The sequence below is a fragment of the Phycodurus eques genome, chromosome 9, assembly GCF_024500275.1.
Source record: "Phycodurus eques isolate BA_2022a chromosome 9, UOR_Pequ_1.1, whole genome shotgun sequence".
Lineage (NCBI taxonomy): Eukaryota > Metazoa > Chordata > Actinopteri > Syngnathiformes > Syngnathidae > Phycodurus > Phycodurus eques.
Window position 1 is genome coordinate 8555430 of NC_084533.1, and position 19798 is coordinate 8575227.

A 19798-nucleotide genomic window follows, 5' to 3' on the forward strand; every position below is an offset into this window, starting at 1 on the left:
TCTTATGTGTGGACTTTTCCTGTAGCCAACCTTACTCCCAGTAATGTCTTTTCTTTGGCTCTGTGTCACTGTTGTCAAACAACACACACGTTTGCCTTGTGCACGCCGCGGCAGATCTCTGCGTGCTTTACCCATCACACTTCTCCCTCCGTAGTTTTCCATCCAGCCATGTGAGAACTAATAGAATCTTCTCATGAAGCATGCCCTCGCCACCAACATTGTCATTCTCGATTTGTTTGTGCTTTTTGCAAGGCCTCAGGTAAAGCTAAAGCCAATGCCGGTAACCACTCCATGCCCCACCAGTCACCATCATGCCCATGTAAAGCTGCTAGAGTTCCTGTCTGTTTAGTGTTGGCGTGCACATTTCTCAATAGAGAGATGCTCAGAAGTCGAGGGGTGCAAGGGAGCTCAATGCGCTTCTGTTTTTGGTTTAGCTGAAAAATGTTTTTCCTGGCTCAACCCACTCCTACTTAGGTCCTCTTACAACAAACTAAAAGGTCTTAATTACCCCAGAGGGAAAGGTTTAGCCACAATAGACATGTGGTGGGACAAAAGCCCAGTACGCTACTACCCTCACCCCTCCCCAGAGTGAAGGGATGAACACGTCAGCAGTGTCTGTGTCACATGGTAGGTTGTGCAACCGCAGCTTTGACACTGTATATACAGTATATAGACCTAGTTAAGGCATGGTTTACGGATGGATAAAAACCTGGAATGTCGGCCGTTTGCTGCAAATCCAGCGTTTCCTTTTTCTCTTCACTTTTTATTCGCACTAAAAGGGTCAGCACAGACGTATCGTGTTATCTTAGTGACTGCGCCGGCTGTGTTTTTTAAAGTCTGGAAGTGATGGAAAATTTAGAATTGCATTACAACTGGACTAAAGTGGGATAACTGAAGAAGTCCAGCTGTATTACACTGCGAAAGATAAGTGGTGCAACAATCTCTGCGGGCAACACTGAGCTGTGTGACCAGCGCTGATTAAGAAATACTCAATAGGGTTTGTTTAAGATGATTTGTGGCACTTCTAACACAGAATGCCGCTGCTAGAACTCATCTAACAACTTAAAGCAAATTGAGCTAGGCACTATGATTTAAGGTGGCACGGTGGCCGACTGGTTAGCACATCTGCCTCACAGTTCTGACGACCCGGGTTCAAATCCCGGCCCTGCCTGTGTGGAGTTTGCATGTTCTCTCCGTACCTGCGTGGGTTTTCTCCGGGTATGCCGGTTTCCTCCCGCATCCCCAAAACATGCATGGTAGGTTAATTGAAGACCCTAAATTGCCCGTAGGTGTGAATGTGAGTGCGTATGTTTGTTTGTTTATATGTGCCTTGCGATTGGCTGGTGACCAGTTCAGGGTGTACTCCGCCTCTCGCCCGAAGATATCTGGGATAGGCTGCAGCGCGCCCGGGACCCTTGTGAGGACTATGATTTAATTGTGACTCACTGACTCAGATGACCCCCCGATTCCACCCCCCCCGCCCCCTCCCCCCACACACACAGCACCCCTCTCCCAATCTCTTCTGACTCACGTGCCTGTTAAAACATGGAAAGTCCTCATTCATTCTAGCCATCCATAAAGCAAATATTGTTGCACATGCAGCTGATGATCAATCTTCCAATACCGTCTTGTGTGGTCAGTCATGAGCCATTTGAGTTGCACAGCACATCTTAGCCACCTGACCTGAATGGATCCTGGAACCCTCATCATTCTCAGGCTCGACTTTATTTCCTCACTTCTCCACAACATTGATATGGAGGAATTTGCGGACGGGGGTGCATTGACGCATCTTTTCATCTGTAATTTCCCAAAGCCGCTTTGAGCCATGACATCACTTGCTCTTTTTACTCTGTTTGCATTTTTACATTTTCTTTTTTCTAAAACACCACCAACGGGGAATGAGAGAGGTTGACCTGGCAATTTTCCACAATCGGAGGTAGTAGAGGCACCTGAAACGGACTTCTTGTGCCCTCTTGTATTTAAAGTAGGGGTGGGACATTAACGTGTTAATCTTGATGAATTAATTTCAAATGAATTAGTTACAAAAATTAGCACATTTAAATCGCATTTGTGTTCCAAACAACGCGGCATCTTTGTCAGTGCATGATTTCCTGGTACACTGATTACATTGACGCACACGTCAGAGCTCGGCTACCAAAGTGGAGGAATTTGATCAAACAGCTGGACTGATGGGAGGCAAATTCACTAGAAAAGTGGATTGCTATGGACTGAAGACAACTTTTAGTAGTAGAAGTTAAAGGGTTAGAAAATGTGCTTCATTTAGGCAGCGACATGTGTTCCAACTTTTCAACTGCCACGCAGAAACCATTTAAAGGCAATACCTGTACTGTTCTGAACAAACTGTCCTAAAATGGCAGTTTAACTTTAGGTCAGTTAAATTTTGGCCAGGGATATTTTCTACTGCTTTTTCTAATGTCTTGTATTTAATATATATACAGTTAAATACATTTTTACGGAGTTAGCAATATTTCCAATTGACACAGGTCCACTAAAATCCATTTAAATTGAATAATGTTGCTTTTTAGGACAAATGTTGTTATATGATTAAAATTCAATTAATCAAGATTAAATAATTAACAAAGCCTCTAATTAATTGCATTAGTTGTTTTTAATTGAGTCCCACCCCTAGTTGAAAGCAATTATGTCACGCAAGATGCTAACATAGTCACACATCTAATTATCTGACTGTTGGATGATGCTTGTGTGAAAGCACACAAAAGGCAGTCTCCAGGGCCCATATATAAAAGATCATTTTAACTTAAAACAGATGAAAACAGTTTAATGCAACAACTGTGTAGTTATGAAGACTGAAACCTCAACAACCCATAGTTTCAATGTGAATGCTGAAAGTGGTAGTGTGTGAAACAGCGAAGTTGCATTTCTTAATTCACATGCCACACAAATCCTGACAAAGGGTGTTCAAAAGTGAGTTTTGTGTGTTTATTGTTTCTTTACAAAATGCCATCAGCCCCTTGCACATGCACATTAAATGTTTTCTGTCATTTTCCAGGCCCATGTGAATAGCGATAGTTTTGAAGGTGTCATCAATATGTGAAACTTTAAACAAAGCAAAGAAACCAATCCCAAGCAGAACTTCAGATCATAGGTCAAGTTTATCAGCAGTGGTATTATTTCACATGCTGTACATTTCGTAAAAAGTGCCTGTGAACTTAATAATTTTGAATAGACTCATAGGGATGTGACTCGTCCAACGATGAAGGCTCCCCTGTGCTTTGCAGAAATATTATAGTGCATAGCTGTGCTTCAGGCTCACAGAGACACGCATCACTGCTTACTCATAAAAGTCCACTTAGTTTAACAGCAGCAGGAGAGCTTGGAGGACACTGCCCGGGCAGCGTCTTGTGCGGTCAGCTTAGTACTGGGCCTTTTGTTCACTTTTCATGAGTCCTGAGGGCCCGCTAACGCAGCCTGCAAGGCCCTTGGACCCATGTTTTACTGGAGCTCCGACAGCCATGCACTCCAGCTACTGCCAGACATTTGCATTCCCGACTTAGGCGGGAGGAAGACCACATTGTAGCAAGGCCACCATAGAGGAGTGTGTGATTGCGCTGCGAGGTGTGAAAGCAATGTGTATGTGATACGCACGTGTGCGTCCGTGCGGGCTTTCATGAAAAACGATCGAATGACAAGATGAGCTGTGATCAATGAGCTGTCGACAGAACACTTCTGACCTAGTGGAAAGCAAGTCCCTTGACGTTCCCGGCCGGTTTTCGGCCACCGGGGCGGGGGGCGCCGCAGCACAAAGAACGCTCTGTCTCTGTCAGGATTCCCCTGAGAAGTCTCGCACAGGCTTCGCTCACCTTCCACAACACCAGCCTACTAACAGCACTTCATCTGTCTGTATTCACTTGAACCAGTCATGATTATGTTATTACCGAACCTTTAATATGTTGCTGATTGCTTCTCATTATTCTGTCACCAGTTATATTCACGTAGATCCACTCATACAAGGAATTAACTGATAGCACAGAATTGCTACCTTGTTCGGACGACACTGACTGTGCAACTGAGTTTTCCCCTGTTTTGGCTGAAAGAATACAAGAGTCATTTTATAATTCAGGCACTTCTGTATTAAATTGATATAATTAAAATAATATCGTTTCAGTCTGAAGAAAATAAATAGTGCTGACTGTAAACAACAGTGTCACTGTTACGAATACCTTTTCCTCTGAATGGAATCTTGGCTTCTGAATAACTGCATGGTGTCTTTAACAGTTTACAAAATAACACTTATTTCTAAAACCCTCCTGTGACATTGCCATTTCCGGCATGCATGTAATCACGGAATGATTTATTGCACAATTTTGTATGTTGTAATGTATAATTTGCCAGCTTTTACAACAAACCCCAATTCCAATGAAGTTGGGACGTTGTATAAAATGTAAATAAAAAGAGAGTAGAATGATTTGCAAATCCTTTTCAACCTATATTCAGTTGAATACACTACAAAAACAAGATATTCGATGTTCAACCTGATGGTTTTTTTTTTGTGTGTGCAAATATTCTCCCATTTGAAATTTGATGCCTGCAGCACATTACAAAAAAGATGGGAGAGGGATTACAAAGGAAAGTTAAGGGAAAGTTAAGGAATGCTAAAAAAAACCCACGTTTTTGGAACGTTTCACAGGTGTACAGATTAATTGGAAACAGGTGAGTGTCATGAGTGAAGTTCATCACTTGGTAAACAACTTGCGTGAGCAAATTATCCAACAGTTTAATAACAATGTAGCTCAACATACAATTGCAAGGAATTTAGGGATTTCATTATCTAGTGTCCATAATTTTAACAAACGATTATGAGAATCTGGAGAAATCTGTGCGTAAGCGGCAAGGTTGAAAACCAATGCCCGTGACCTTCGATCACTCAGGCGGCACTGGATTAAAAATTGGCACCATTGTGTAAAGGATATTGCCACATGGACTCCGGAACACTTCAGAAAACCATCGTCAGTTAACACAGTTTGTCGCTACATCTGCAAATACAAATTGAAACGCTACCATGCAAAGCGAAAGCCATATATCAACAACACCCAGAAACGCCGCTAGTTTCTCTGGGCCCGAGCTCATCTGACATACTGACACAAATGATGAGTCCACATTTCAAACTGTTTTTGGAAATCGTGGACTTTGTGTCCTCCAGGCCAAAGAGGAAAAGGACTATCTGGATTGTTATCAGCGCAAAGTTTAAAAGCCGGCATTTGTGATGGTATGGGGGTGTGTTAGTGCCCATGGCATGAGTAACTTTAACTTGCACTCTGTGATGGCACCATTAATGTTGAAAGGTACATATAGGTTTTGGAGCAACATCTGCCACCACCCAAGCAACGTCTTTTTCAGGGACGTCCCTGCTTATTTTAGCAAGACAATGCCAAGCCACATTCTGCAGGTGTTACAAGAGCGTGGCTTCGTTGTAAAAGAGTGCGAATAATAAACTGGCCTGCTAGCAGTCCAGACCTGTCTCGTATTGAAAATGTGTGGCGCATTATGAAGTGGAAAATACAATAACGGAGACCCCGGACTGTTGAGCAACTGAAGTTCTACATCTAGCAAGAATGGGAAATAATTCTACAGACAAAGCTTCAACAATTAGTTTCCTCAGTTCCCAAATGCTTATTGAGTGTTGATAAAAGGAAATGTGATGTAACCCAGTCGTAAACATGCCTCTGTCCCAGCTTGGAACGTGTTGCAGGTATTAAATTCAAAATTAGTAAATATTTGAAACAAACACAGACAAAAACAAACAGTAATTTAAACATTGAATATCTTGTCTTTGTAATGTATTCAATTGAATATAGGTTAAAATGGATTTGCAAATCATTATATTCTGTTTTATTACAATGTTCCAACTTCATGCGGCACAGTGGATGATGACTCGTTAGCACATCTGCCTCACAGTTCTGAGGACCTGGGTTCAAATCCAGCCTCCCCCGTGTGGCGTTTGCATGCTTTCCCCGCGCCTGTGTGGGTTTTCTCCAGGTACTCCGGTTTCCTCCCACATTCCAAAAACATGCATGGTAGGTTAATTGAGCATTCTAAAGTGCGCGTAGGTGTGAATGAGTGTGAATAGCTGTTTCTTATTACGTATGTGCCTTGCGATTGGCTGGCGACCAGTTCAGGGTCTACTCCGCCTCTTGCCCAGAGTCAGCTGGGATGCAGCATTTCTTCTTCCCAAAAAGTCTGGGAAAAAAATTATGCCTCAAAGTAAGCAAAAGATGGAATTCAAACCATCATACATGACGTCTCATGAAATTTCATCTTAGTGATCCTCTAAAGTATTAACTGTTCACATGTTTCTTTTGTGTGCATTTCTTGTGATTGCACAACAAAACGGTTTGAGAAAGTGTGACGATAACCATAATATGAATTGCAATGCAGCAAAGGCCCTGGTTGCTCAGTGCAACATTAAGTATACAAATAATTAACACAATTAATTAACCTTTATTAGTTTCAGTATTACCTATAAGCCTTCATGGTACAATTCGCCCTGAAAACACCTTCCTGTTCAGGGGTCGCCAAATGAGTAGTTTTACTTTATTTGAGTTGTATTAGGTTTTATTACACAAATGGCAGTTAGGAGTGTTACAATGTTACTTTAAACTTGCCTGTACAATTACTCAAGGTTTGATCATAGAGCAAATCATCATTCACTTTACATTATTTATTATGGGGAAAAATGTTTTGGAATTAGAACAACGTGGAAGTCAACCAGCGTTTCAGAATGGATTATGTTCTACTATGGAGGTTCACCTGTATTATACAACACAACAAACCCAGAATCAATCCCACAAAGGTCTAAAGAATTTGTCTCCTGAGCCCATTTTCTTAAAATGGTTATTGGTATTTCATCACAATGCAAGTGAACAAGATCAATTTGAATAGCCATTTAATCTAAAAAGGCTTGCCAGATCTTGTGGTCGATGAAAGCCTGTGTGGAACGCATCCAAGCATCACACGGTTGATTTACTTTGTGCAGACAGTTTCTTTTGCAGTGTGTTTGATAACCTTCACATCACCGTATACAGTCTGCATTGGCTCACTTTTGTCATTGAGGGGGAAACTGAAGAAAACCCAGAGGGGTCTTCAAGGCCTGCTGTTAGGTAATGTTGGAAGTGATAGGTTCTCCCTTGGGGTTGATTAGTCTCAACCGTGTAACTTTCTCTTAATAGGGAATGACCCCTTTGCGCCCCCTGACAACAAGCGGCCCACCATTTCTACCACATTCCACCCTCAGCCTGCTGACTCGGTCTGGCTGCTGTTTAGTTTAAAACCCCATCAATTAAGTGTGCTATGTCAAGCGTATTCTTTTGCCGACCATTGCTGGGAAACTTGTTGCAATTGGTCCCCAGCAGCCTACTTGCAGGACCAATAAGTAGGTGTCTGTTATCGCAGCATGCTTTTAAAAAGGCCACAGATGATTAGGAAAGAGCTATTAACCTATTAACCTATTTTTTTTTGCCCTTGGCAGCATGTGCTGATATTTTACAGTAGATGACATAAGCTGTGTGGCTATGTAAGGCTGCCACAGTTTTATTTACGCTCTATATTTCAACTTTCCACGACGATGGCTGAATGCCATATTTTCCGTCTTGGAACTATAGTGCCAACAGTGATTCTGTTTCTCCATAAAGGGGACATTAAAAAACCCAATCACATAAACTAACCAGCTACTTGTGGTAAAAGCGTCATATAGCCATCAGATATTTATCTATAAATGCTAACTCAAAATTCATCGCATTGGCATGCAGCTATTTTAGATAAACAGTGACCATGACCAGAGCGAGGGCGCCATTGCTCTTGACAAGTGATGATCCCCCTCCACTATCTCTTGTGTGCTCGGAGGCCTAAACAGTTTACGGTCGTGTTTGCAGTCACTTCCTCCAGGTTGTTAAGCTGATGTACAGTTTGACAGACATAGAAGAAAACCAGAACATGGCGGGAAGATTGTTTTGACATGATAAGTACAGATGGGTACATCAGGAAGACAAATTGAGCGAACCACTAAAATGCTGGGATTCGTCTCGTATTCAGACTACAAAGACAAATTCCTACTAAAGTCTATCGAATGAAAATTAGGACCCATCTTCAAAGTCTCTCCATGGATCCTGACTAATCATGTCATTTCCATTGGTATAGAACTGCATTGCATCATCATATTGAGAAGTATTTCTTCTATTTTCTTCTAGTAGTTTGTCCCTCATGAAGTTAAACAAGGTCGCCAAAATACTACACTGCAAGAAACTAAAAGCCAACTTGGATTAAACATCTCACATCAAGGCAAAATATGCTTGTTCTGAAAAGATATTTCTTCTTTCCTGGCAGTTGTTGTGTAAGAGTAAGCATGTTGTTTCCTTAAAAATCTTAATAAGATATTAGTATAACTTGTTATACTATAATTCGAAACGTGCAAGTAGTATAAATACACTCATTTTAAGGAGGCATGCGTGTTGGTGCAGATACGGTCCGCCTGTCCTGAACACATACTTGAAAAAAAAAAAAAAGCTTTTATACTTCAATACTTATTACTACTTTCCCAGCCTGACACATACCTTCCGGGTAGCAGGCATGTCAGTCGAGATTGGAGGTGGATGGGCCACCCCGTGAGTTGCGGCAATGGGCCGTCCGGCAAACAGAGTTTTTCGAGCCTCGTTGCCCTGCTCCACTCGGCTTGGCTCGGCTCAGCTCAACTCCACCCACGCTCCCATACCCAAACTCTGGCAGAGGAGGACGCGCTGGGCTGGCGATGTCCTGTGGCACCGCACGTCAAGTTAAGAGAAGGAAGCGATGGTTTGATGAACTATCACTTTAGTTGTCCTGTCACAATTTTATTATTGTTTTTGTTATGAGCAAAGTTTATTTCTATAGCCCTTAATCACAAAATAGTATTAAAGGGCTTCAGAGGCCCACAGTTGTCAATGACTGACAACACCCCCAACACAAAACCCTCCAATCGGGCAAAGAAAAAAAGGAAACCTTGAGTAGGGACCGCAGATGGATGTCGAGTGGGCAACATTTACCGTCTGTCGCTGTACAATGTTAATTAGGATGGCATAAGAGTCAATTTCAAGACATGAAGCACCACAGGTAGATACAATTATTTTCTTTTCTTTTTATACTTATAATTATTGAATTTTTCATTTCTTTTTACTCAATTTTGTAGTTAACACACAGGTAACATGACATCCATATTTATGCTTTTTTTTATACGGTGTCAGACTCAACGTTCACAATCCACTGTTCGAAGAAGACTTTGAGAGAAGAAATGTACAGGCCCTACCACAGGATGCAAACCACTCATCAGCAAAAAGAATCGAAAGGCCAGATTGGATGTTGCAAAGAAGTACAGAGATGAGCCACAAACGTTTTGGATCAAAGGTTTATGGACTGATGAGACCAAGATGAACCTCTACCAAAGTGATGGAAAGGCCAAAGTATGGAGAAAGAAAGGATCGGCTTATGATCCAAAACACACAAAGTCATCTGTGAAGCATGGTGGAGGTAATGTCATGGCTTGGGCTTGCATGGCTGCTTCTGGAACAGGCTCACTTGTCTTTATTGATGATGTAACTCATGATGGTAGTAGCAGAATGAATTCTGAAGTCTACAAAACCATTTTGTCTGGCAATTTACATGCATCCAAACTAATCGGGAGAAGCTTCATCATGCAACAAGACAATGACCCAAAACACACTGCCAAAACAACGAAGAACTTCATCAGGAGGAAAAAGTGGAAGGTCTTAGACTGGCCAAGTCAATCACCAGACCTGAACCCAGTAGAGCATGTATTTTACCTCCTGAAGAGGAGACTGAAAAGAGAGCGATCCCCCAAAACAAATTATAACAGAAAGAGGCTTCAGTAAAGGCCTGGAAAAGCATTTCAAATGAAGAATGCAACAGTCTTGTGAAGTCAATGGGTCGCAGGCTTGATGCAGTTATTGCAAGTCAGAGTTATGCCACCAAATATTAAATGTTATTCACTTTAAGTTAATTTAATAATGCATCTTCTGATACCTTTCCTCACTTGTAAAGTGGGTGGTTTCAATCAAAAGCTGCTCTGTCCTGAGTTGTTTAACACATCTAGATGTAAATTCCATGCAATAAAAGCTAAAATTCTGAACTGTTGTCTCATATTCTTCTTTTGCGATAAACCCAAACGTCTTCAGTATACAACAAAAACAAAGGAATTGAGCTTGCCATTGGAATACTTTTGGAGGGGACTGTAAGTGAAATGTATTACAAGCCTGTTCGAAAAACAAGCAGTTGAATATATAAATGTCTGTAATGTTGTTCCTCTAAAAAGTGTTATATTTGAGTGAAGCTTATGCCATGTTCAAGAAAACTTTGTGTTACATGTTTTTAAAAAATAGTTGATTAAAATAAGGCGGAAAGGTGTTCACAGTTCTGAGGACCAGGGTTCAATCCCCGGCGCCGCCTGTGTGGAGTTTGCATGTTCTCCCCGTGCATGCGTGGGTTTTCTGTGGGCACTCCGGTTTCCTCCCACATCCCAAAAACATGCATGGTAGGTTAATTGACATCTCTAAATTGCCCGTAGGTGTGAATGTGAGTGTGAATGGTTGTTTGTTTGTATGTGCCCTGCGATTGGCTGGCAACCAGTTCAGGGTGTACCCCACCTCCTGCCCGATGACAGCTGGGATAGGCTCCAGCACGCCCGCGACCCTAGTGAGGAGAAGCGGCTCAGAAAATGGATGGATGGATGGATGATTCAAATAAATACACCAATTGCAAGATGTAATGGAATTATCAACTATTGATACTTGGTATCGGCGAGTACTCAAATGTAAGTACTTGCACTCATCCTTGGGGGGTGGTATTGTGTATCCCACGTTTTAAGACATTATTGAGGATTTTCAAGGCTAGCTATGTTTACTTGTTTCAAGACACTTTGTAAGTCAGTATTTCTGTTCTATTGGGAGATAATTTTGCTTAAATTAAGTAACATATTCCTCATTTCGTTCTTGCTTGTTTTTTTAAGCACAGCTTTAAAAATGAAATACACAAATGTCACAAAAACACCTAATTATTATGCTGTACAGTTTGGAAACTACAACCAAAATAACGGCTATAAGGACTGCTAGTTGTGGCAAGCTAATGCCATTTTTTTTTAACTTAGTCACAAACCACTCATCTATTAATAGAGGGTAGAGTTTGCACTCTCAGAAGCTTGCTACTAGTGCTTTGTTGAGAAAGCCAATAGTTGGCATACTTTCTCAACATTTGTCTTTTTACATACACTTAATGTGCAACTCCCCTCTAGAGCCGATGTTTATGTTAATGTTGCCTAATGTAACTCTGACACATGATTGATAATCTTTCCCAAGTGTGCAGGATCCAAAGGATTAGCAGTGTTTACCCCTAGTAGTATGTAGGTACCTCTACTTGTTAATGACGGGAATTAATAACCTGCTGACGCCCGTGAGATAGCTGTGTTTACGCCCGGGCCGTGACATGACAGTCTGCCCTTGCCCTGAAAGGTTTGTGTTTATATGTCTCTTATGACCATGATAATCTACTTCTAGTGGAAAATTATTCCCCCCAAAAGTATTTGTTTGGTTTATATGGCTTGGCCGGTGGCATTTTTGGGGTCATGTGACTTGCTGAGATATTCAATAAATGCAGTATTTATGTTCTCCCGGACTATATATCTGTCTTTTTGGGTGCAGCTCTCCCTCACACACACTCTCGGGGCATGAGAAAACAGTAAATCTTTGACAACCTCACACAAAGAATAAAACTCTTAGACGGGTTAGCGAGAAATGTAACACCGTACAGTAGCCTGGTCTCCTCCAGGTACCACAGCTTTACATTCACCAGATACTGGGTGTGGTCGCCTTAACGCACAAAGCCAGAAATAAAGAGTTAGGCTATTGCTTTTCAGCAAGGAGACCCCCGGGTGACCTTCCTCATCGACCTCAGCATGAACCCACATAGAGGAAAAGGGAGAACCAGAACAGAGGAAAAGGGAGAACCAGAACAGTGGGTATCACTCCGAAGGGGTCAAATGCACAGGGAGTGCCATGACAAAAACTAAAAAGGAAGGTGTTGTCATTGTAGCCTCAGTAAATCAGTAGTGAGGTGACAGTCCCATTTCTTAGACTGCTGTGCCCACCTTATCAACACATAAGTCAAAGCATTTACTGCAGCTTTAGCCCGGAGTTCTGGTCCACTTATTGTTTCTGACCATCTCTGCTCCTGTTTTTTCTGTGTTAGGTCAAATAAAGATTCTTGGCTTAGGTCAAATAAAGATTCTTGGCTTCAGGGTGGAAGTGGGCTCGAATGGTGGAATGTGTTCCAATGGATTTAAAAGGAAGCTTGGGACGACTGACTTGATCATCTGAAGGGAAATTAGTCACTTTTCACCAACTGGTTTCGTTCACTTTATCTGGCCACTGTACAGATTGGTATGGTGAACCATGATCTAGGTTATGGTCATAATGTGACGTGTAAAATCCCAACCATTTTACTTGCCAGTGAATAAGGACGAAAATGATGTAAGCAAAGAGCAACAGTTGAGGACATCCAGCATTACAAAACAAGACAAGCTTTGAAATCAAGTAAACATAGGGTGTTTTATGTCCTTTTCATTCTATTCCAGATGTCCCACAGTTCTTTGTCGATCAGTCAATGGAATGATAGATTGATAGATATTAGGGCTGCACGAGATTGGAAAAACAAATTACATTGCATTCCCAGCTGTAGTTTACTGTAAAACTGTCACAATATACAGTGGGTACGGAAAGTATTCAGACCCCCTTAAATGTTTCACTCTTTGTTATATTGCAGCTATTTGAAAAAATAATTTAAGTAAATTTTTTCCCTCATTAATGTACACGCAGCACCCCATATTGACAGAAAAAACGGAATTGTTGAAATCTTTGCAGATTTATTAAAAACGAAAAACTGAAATATCACAGATTAGTATACAGACCCCTTGATGTGACACTCATATTTATATCGGGTGCTGCCAATTTCTTCAGATCATCCTTGAGATGGTTCTACACCTTCATTGTAGTTCAGATGTGTTTGATTATACTGATTGGACTTGATTAGGAAAGCCACACACCTGTCTATATAAGACCTTACAGCTCACAGTGCATGTCAGAGAAAATGAGAATCATGAGGTCAAAGGAACTGCCTGAAGAGCTCAGAGGCAGAATTGTTGCAAGGCACAGATCTGGCCAAGGTTACAAAAAAAAAATTCTGCTGCAATTCAGGTTCCTAAGAGCATAGTGGCCTCCATAATCCTTAAATGGAAGACGTTTGGGACGACCAGAACCCTGCCTAGAGCTGGCCGTCTGGCCAAACTGAGCAATCGGGGGAGAAGAGCCTTGGTGAGAGAGGTAAAGAAGAACCCAAAGATCACTGTGGCTGAGCTCCAGAGAAGCAGTCGGGAGATAGGAGAAAGTTCTAGAAAGTCAACCATCACTGCAGACCTCCACCAGTCAGGGCTTTATGGCAGAGTGGGCCGACGGAAGCCTTTCCTCAGTGCAAGACACATGAAAGCCCGCTAAAAAACACCTGAAGACCTCCAAGATGGTGAGAATTGAGATTCTCTGGTCTGATGAGGAAGTCACTGATGGTGTAGTGGTACACTCGCCTGACTTTGGTGCGGGCAGCGTGGGATCAGTTCCCACTCAGTGACGGTGTGAATGTGAGTGCAAATGGTTGTCCGTGTCTATATGTGCCCTGTGACTGACTGGCGACCAGTTCAGGCTATAGTCCGCCTTTCGCCCGAAGTCAGCTGGGATAGGCTCCAGCGCCCCGCGACCCTAACCAGGATAAGCGGTGTTGACAATGGGTGGATGGATGGATGGTCTGATGAGACCAAGATACAACTTTTTGGCCTTAATTCTAAGCGGTGTGTGTGTAGAAAACCAGGTACTGCTCATCACCTGTCAAATACAGCCCCGACAGTGAAGCACGGTGGTGGCAGCATCATGCTGTGGGTATGTTTTTCAGCTGCAGGGACAGGACAACTGGTTGCAACCAAAGGAAAGATGAATGCGGCGAAGTACAGGGATATCCTGGACGAAAACCTTCTCCCGAGTGCTCAGGACCTCCGACTGGGCCGAAAGTTCACCTTCCAACAAGACAATGACCCTAAGCATACAGCTAAAATAACGAAGCAATAGCTTCAGAACAACTCCGTGACCGTTCTTGAATGGCCCAGCCAGAGCCCCGACTTAAACCCATTTGAGCATCTCTGGAGAGACCTGAAAATGGCTGTCCACCAACGTTCACTGTCCAACCTGACAGAACTGGAGAGGAGCTGCAAGGTGGAATGGCAGTGGATCCCCAAATCAAGGTGTGATAAACTTGTTGGATCATTCCCAAAAAGACCCATGGCTGTATTAGCTCAAAAGGGTGCTTCGACTAAATACTGAACAAAGAGTCTGAATACTTATAGTTCAGTTTTTCTTTTTTAATAAATCTGCAAAAATTTCAACAATTCTGTTTTTTCTGTCATTATGGGGTGCTTTGTGTACATTAATGAGGAAAACAAATGAGCTTAAATGATTTTAGCAAATGGCTGCAATATAACAAAGAATGAAAAACTTTAGGGGGTCTGAATACTTTCCGTACCCTCTGTGAAATGAAGAAATACAGGATAACATACTCGTGACATGAAAATGAGCACAAAGTTTTCTTTTTTTGGAGAGTTTATAATAGCTTCAGTAGAAAATAAACTGCTCCACAGAACACAGAATTATACTGACATTTTTAAAATATGTCATAAATAAATAAATAATATAAACCAACAATTTGGCCCCACGATGCCAAAATTAAAAGTCAAGCATGTTTTCTTGCACGTTGTGTGACACATGACCAACGCTCCGACATATCACCCGATGTCGACCAATAGGATTACAATTTGAAATAATGAATCACCTGCCTTGCTCGGCAATGTCAACATTTATTTGCACACACAAACCAATGTTTACTGAAACTTTAGAGCATAAATCGACAGAACGCCAGCATGTTTATGTATAAACGTTAGTGCTAACACTAGCTAGCGAGTAATGTTACCTGCTTACGAGCCGTATTAAAAGCACATGAACATTACCTCAAGATCTCCTTGGATTGTCCAAAACATCCCCCGAAGCACTTTAGAGACAACAACACATCTCTGGGCTGCTCCGTTTGTTGTTTGAAGGGTTATCATATACAATAGCATCATTGCTAATCTTGGTAGCATGTCTAGTTTTTCTTATGACCGTATGCTAGCACTTAGGGTAGCGGACATTCGTTATTAATTATTTATTTTTCAAGTTACAGTTTTACAGTAAACTACAGCTGGGAGTGACAAACAACTTGAAACAAGAACGTTTTGTCTCTTTATTTCAAGAATGTTTTTCAAGCTTATTTTTTTGTAAAATAGCCTTTCACTTCTAGGGCGCTTTTCTACCTTCAAGGTACTCAAAGAACTTTTAACACTGTCTCTTCATTCGCCAACTGATGATGCAGCATTAGAAGGAACTGGGGTTCACTATCTTCCTCGAGGATACTTGGACAAGGTCACAGGGGCTGAGGATCGGACCCTCAACCTTTTTGGGTTGGGAAACGACGGCTCTACCACCTGAGACATGCCGACCCCCAATTCAGAGAAAGATTGTGATTGGTTGAAGGATGCGTACACTGCATGTTGGGTACATGAGTTCTTTTCCCCCAACAAGGTCAGGAATTTTTCCGATGGGACTATTGACGATGATCAAACAAAAGACAGTGCAGCCATAATAGATAGACTTTATTCTTGGATCGATTTTAGAGGATCATATGAAAGAATGCAGGCTCTATCTTTACATCTCTTAGTACCCGGTACATGTCTGTCTGTCCATCTGTCCGTCTTTTATACTGCTGTTCAGGGTCATCACAGGAACTGGACCCTATCCCAGCTGACTGGGCCCCAAAGCTTGACAACATTTTGCGCTTTAGAAACATGAAACTAGTAATGGCTGTCTCCAGTGTTGACAGCAACATAACTATTGCATTATGTTTTGTTGTCAGACACCTTGTGTCTCTGGGTTATGTAAACATTTATCTCTGCTGTTTATATTTCTATATATGTGACCGTTAACCTGAAGTGAGAAACACGTGAACCTACTCATGTGTCCCGCTTGTGTTTCCTCGCCAGTCGACCTGGAGCACATGAGAACGGTGAAGGCCGACAAGCACCAGCGCTTTTGCCAAGAGAATAGCCTCATCAGTCAGTTCGTGTCGGCCAAGACTGGGGACTCGGTGAGTGTCAGATGACAATAAAAGCATGATTCTGATCACATGTGGTAGGATTATTGTTTCACGTCTATTTCTCTCTTCAGGTGTATCTTTGTTTCCAGAGGGTTGCGGCTGAGATTCTCGGTGTGAAGCTGAACAAAGCTGAAATAGAACAGTCCCAGGTGAGTCATTCAAGTCTCAGATTTCAACAAAATGTCTCTCCTCACAACATTTTGACGTTACTTTTCTCAGCCTTCCTGGATTAATTGACCTGAGAAAAATGGTCGGTCACAGTATGTAACGTTATGCTGTTTGTAATGGAGGTCACAGGGAGTGTGTTAGGTCAGCGGAGGTCGCCAGACACTGTAAATGACCTTTTGTTGCATAAACAATGGTTTGTTGCGTCTGCCTCCAGTGATGCTCTACCTGCCAGTGAGGTTGCCCATCTGTAAATAAGACCCACATTGGCCGCATTAATGCGTGAAGTCAGAGGTTAAAGGTATGCAGTTATGGGGGTGAGAAGGTTACTTTGGCTGGCTGATTTATTTGGTTTATCTCCCCAACGCACCCCGTTGGCCTAAAAGAGTCTCCAGGCCTGCCAGCGAGACTGAGGTGCCCGAATGTGGCAGCTGTAGGATTTACAGGGTCACCTCCCCCAGAAACATTAATCCTCGGCCCGATACGAGTGGTTGGAGCCACGCTGGCTGGGTAGTGCTTGATGAGCTGGGGCCTGCAGGGAGGTCACGGCCTCGCGAGAGGAGGAGAAGGAGGAGAGCATGTAAGAAGAGGACTGGATAGGTTCTCAAGCCCATCATTACCACGACCACTACTGCTGCCTACTGACTAATGGAACCGTCCATCTACTTTGCTCTTCCTCCCCACTATCACAAGAACACAGTACTTTAATCCGTGTTTATCAAGTGCAGTGAGAGGCTGTGTGAAGAAAAACTGATTGACACACTGTGGCGGTCTTGTCGACTTAATTAGGGAATACTACTTTGGATTATATGGTGACAAAAGAAAATCTTATCTCATAAAAATATTGAAGACAGTGTAAAGTGAATTCTGAGATTTGGTTCTCACTACAAACCCCAATTCCAATGTTGAGACATTTTGTAAAATGTCAGTACAAACAGAAAACAATAATTTGCAAATCCTTTTCCACCTTTATTCATTTGAGTACACTACAAAGACAAGCAATTTAATGTTCAAACCAGGGTTACAATAGTTTTGGAATTTCCATTATAGTTATTTTTTTATTTTTTTTTGACTTTTCTTTTCCCAATCTGATTCCAAAACATAAATGTAATATATCTTATCATGTACCATTCCCCAAGGACTCAAATAAATGCTCATCAGATATCAGAACACCATCCATCCATCCATTTACTTTCACCGCTTATCCTCACTAGGGTCGCAGGCTACTGGAGCCTATCCCAGCTATCTTCAGGCAGGAGGCGGGGTACACCCTGAACCGGTCGCCAGCCAATCGCAGGGCTCATAGAAACAAACAACCATTCGCGCTCACATTCACACCTAAGGGCAAGTCAGAGTTTCCAATCAACCTACCGTGCATGTTTTTGGGATGTGGGAGGAAACCGGAGTGCCCGGAGAAAACCCACGCAGGCACGGGGAGAACATGCAAACTCCACACAGGCGGGGCTGGGATTTGAACCCCGGTCCTCAGAACTGTGAGGCAGATGTGCTAACCAGTCGATCACCGTGCCATATCAGAACACTTTGGGTGGAATTGATGACACAGTTTTTTAAACACGTATTTATGTATTTTTTTAATATTAATATTGAGCTGTCACTTTATCGTGGTGGAGGGGTTTGTGTGTCCCAGTGTTTCTAGGAGCTAAGTTGTCTGGGGCTTTATGCCCCTGGCAGGGTCACCCATGGCAAACAGGTCCTAGGTGAGGCACCACACAAAGCACGGCTCAAATGAACCCTTATCATGATTAACATGAATGGACGTCAGTTTCGCTTGCACGGAAATAAAAGGGTAGGTGATTGAGCACAACTAACTTGAAAGGTTGAGTTGCCTGCAATGACTTTTGTAAGATCCAGGATAGAGGCTGACATTTTTCAGGAGTCCCACCGGGTCCTGTGGGATTCCCACAGAATTGGAGTGAACTTCACTATCAATCACCAGATTGGGCAGGAGTGGGAGCAAAAGTCATCGAGAGCGGGAGGATGTCGGAATTGAAGGGAGTGGAAACCATTAGACAGGAGTTGATGGGAGTGGAAACCGTGACGGGAGTGAAGAACATGGATGCAGTTAGTTTATTTTAACTTTAATACAATCGATATTAAAGACGGGACGGGAGTGAAGAACATGGATGCAGTTAGTTTATTTTAACTTTAATACAATCGATATTTGAACATTTCCCCTGAGCATAGAGCTAAATATTGCTCACTTGGGATTGGGATCAATCTCTGTGGGAGTGGGAGTGAGTGGGATTGGGTCAGATATTTTAAAAACATGCAGGATTGGGCAGATATTTTAAAAACACTTGATTGGGAGGGTGTGGGGGTGATCTCTGTGGGTGTGGGAGGGAGCGGGAGTCAACATCCACTCGTGTTAACCTCTAATCCTACAAGTGTTAGTAAGGAATAACTCTCCCATTTGGATAAAATACCTTGAACTAATTTGGTGCAGCGGTAACGCAAACCACATCGGCCACAGGAACCTTTTGCTACCGGGAACCTCTGCTACCAAGAACTCAAAGTTTGTGGGATGGTTGGTGGAAAGGGGGCTAAAAAGAGTAAAAAAAAATAAATAAATCTCAGGATGCACGTATCGGCCCAATATTGGAAAAATATGACATCAGACTGATTGGTCCGATATAATTTTTTTTTTTAAGAAAACTGGATCGATATTAAGAGCCATATCATTCAGTGGCCTGCTGGTTGGCACTCGACAGTGCCCCCAGCCAAGCGGCTGCTGTTGCATTGGCTTGTGATAGTCATGAATATTTTTACCAAAATTCTTTGACTAAGACATAAAAAATAGTCAACATCCGCAGTAAATTAGCATATGTTAGCCAACACTTGCTGAAATTACATCATCATCATCCAGTGATTTTGAGTTCGGAACTACGACGCTTGCGACAAGACCCAGCAGCCTACGAAGCAGTGGAGTCACCTAGCAGCACAAGACGATAGAGGAACAAGCGGGGGCAGTTTGGCCGCATGCGGAAGCATGGTTGACGCAATGGGCTAACAGCTAAGGTAACAACAGCTAACCCCTTCCTTTCCGATATTTGCTCACTGGACAATAAATTAGATCATCTATAAATGGAAGAACATCGAAGCACACAACAGCCTTCCTCATTAGTGTGTCACAACACCAGTTTACTGAGCACCAACACTCCCCCTGGCCCCCGCCCCTCTCCGTCTCGCCACAAATTCAAATAACTTTAAACATGAACATGAATGATGGCCTGTTCTTACATTGATTAAAAAAACATGAATATTTGAATCTGTTTGTTATTTTAATATCTTAGTCTTGATTGCAGGTCCATTT

At 42.4% G+C, this 19798-nt stretch overlaps 1 protein-coding gene across 4 annotated transcripts in view; it reads left to right on the plus strand.

Annotated features, from left to right (window-relative positions):
- Positions 1–19798, plus strand: part of rab28 (RAB28, member RAS oncogene family) — a 63425-nt gene that overhangs the window by 37313 nt on the left and 6314 nt on the right. For 2 of the 4 annotated variants that reach the window (XM_061686496.1, XM_061686497.1), the window contains exons 5-6: positions 16190–16293; positions 16392–16451. In XM_061686496.1, coding sequence (XP_061542480.1) covers positions 16190–16293; positions 16392–16451 — 164 coding nt within the window. Of the gene's footprint in view, positions 1–16189; positions 16294–16373; positions 16452–19798 lie in introns of all 4 variants that reach the window. The other 2 variants (XM_061686494.1, XM_061686495.1) reach the window with 1 other exon arrangement.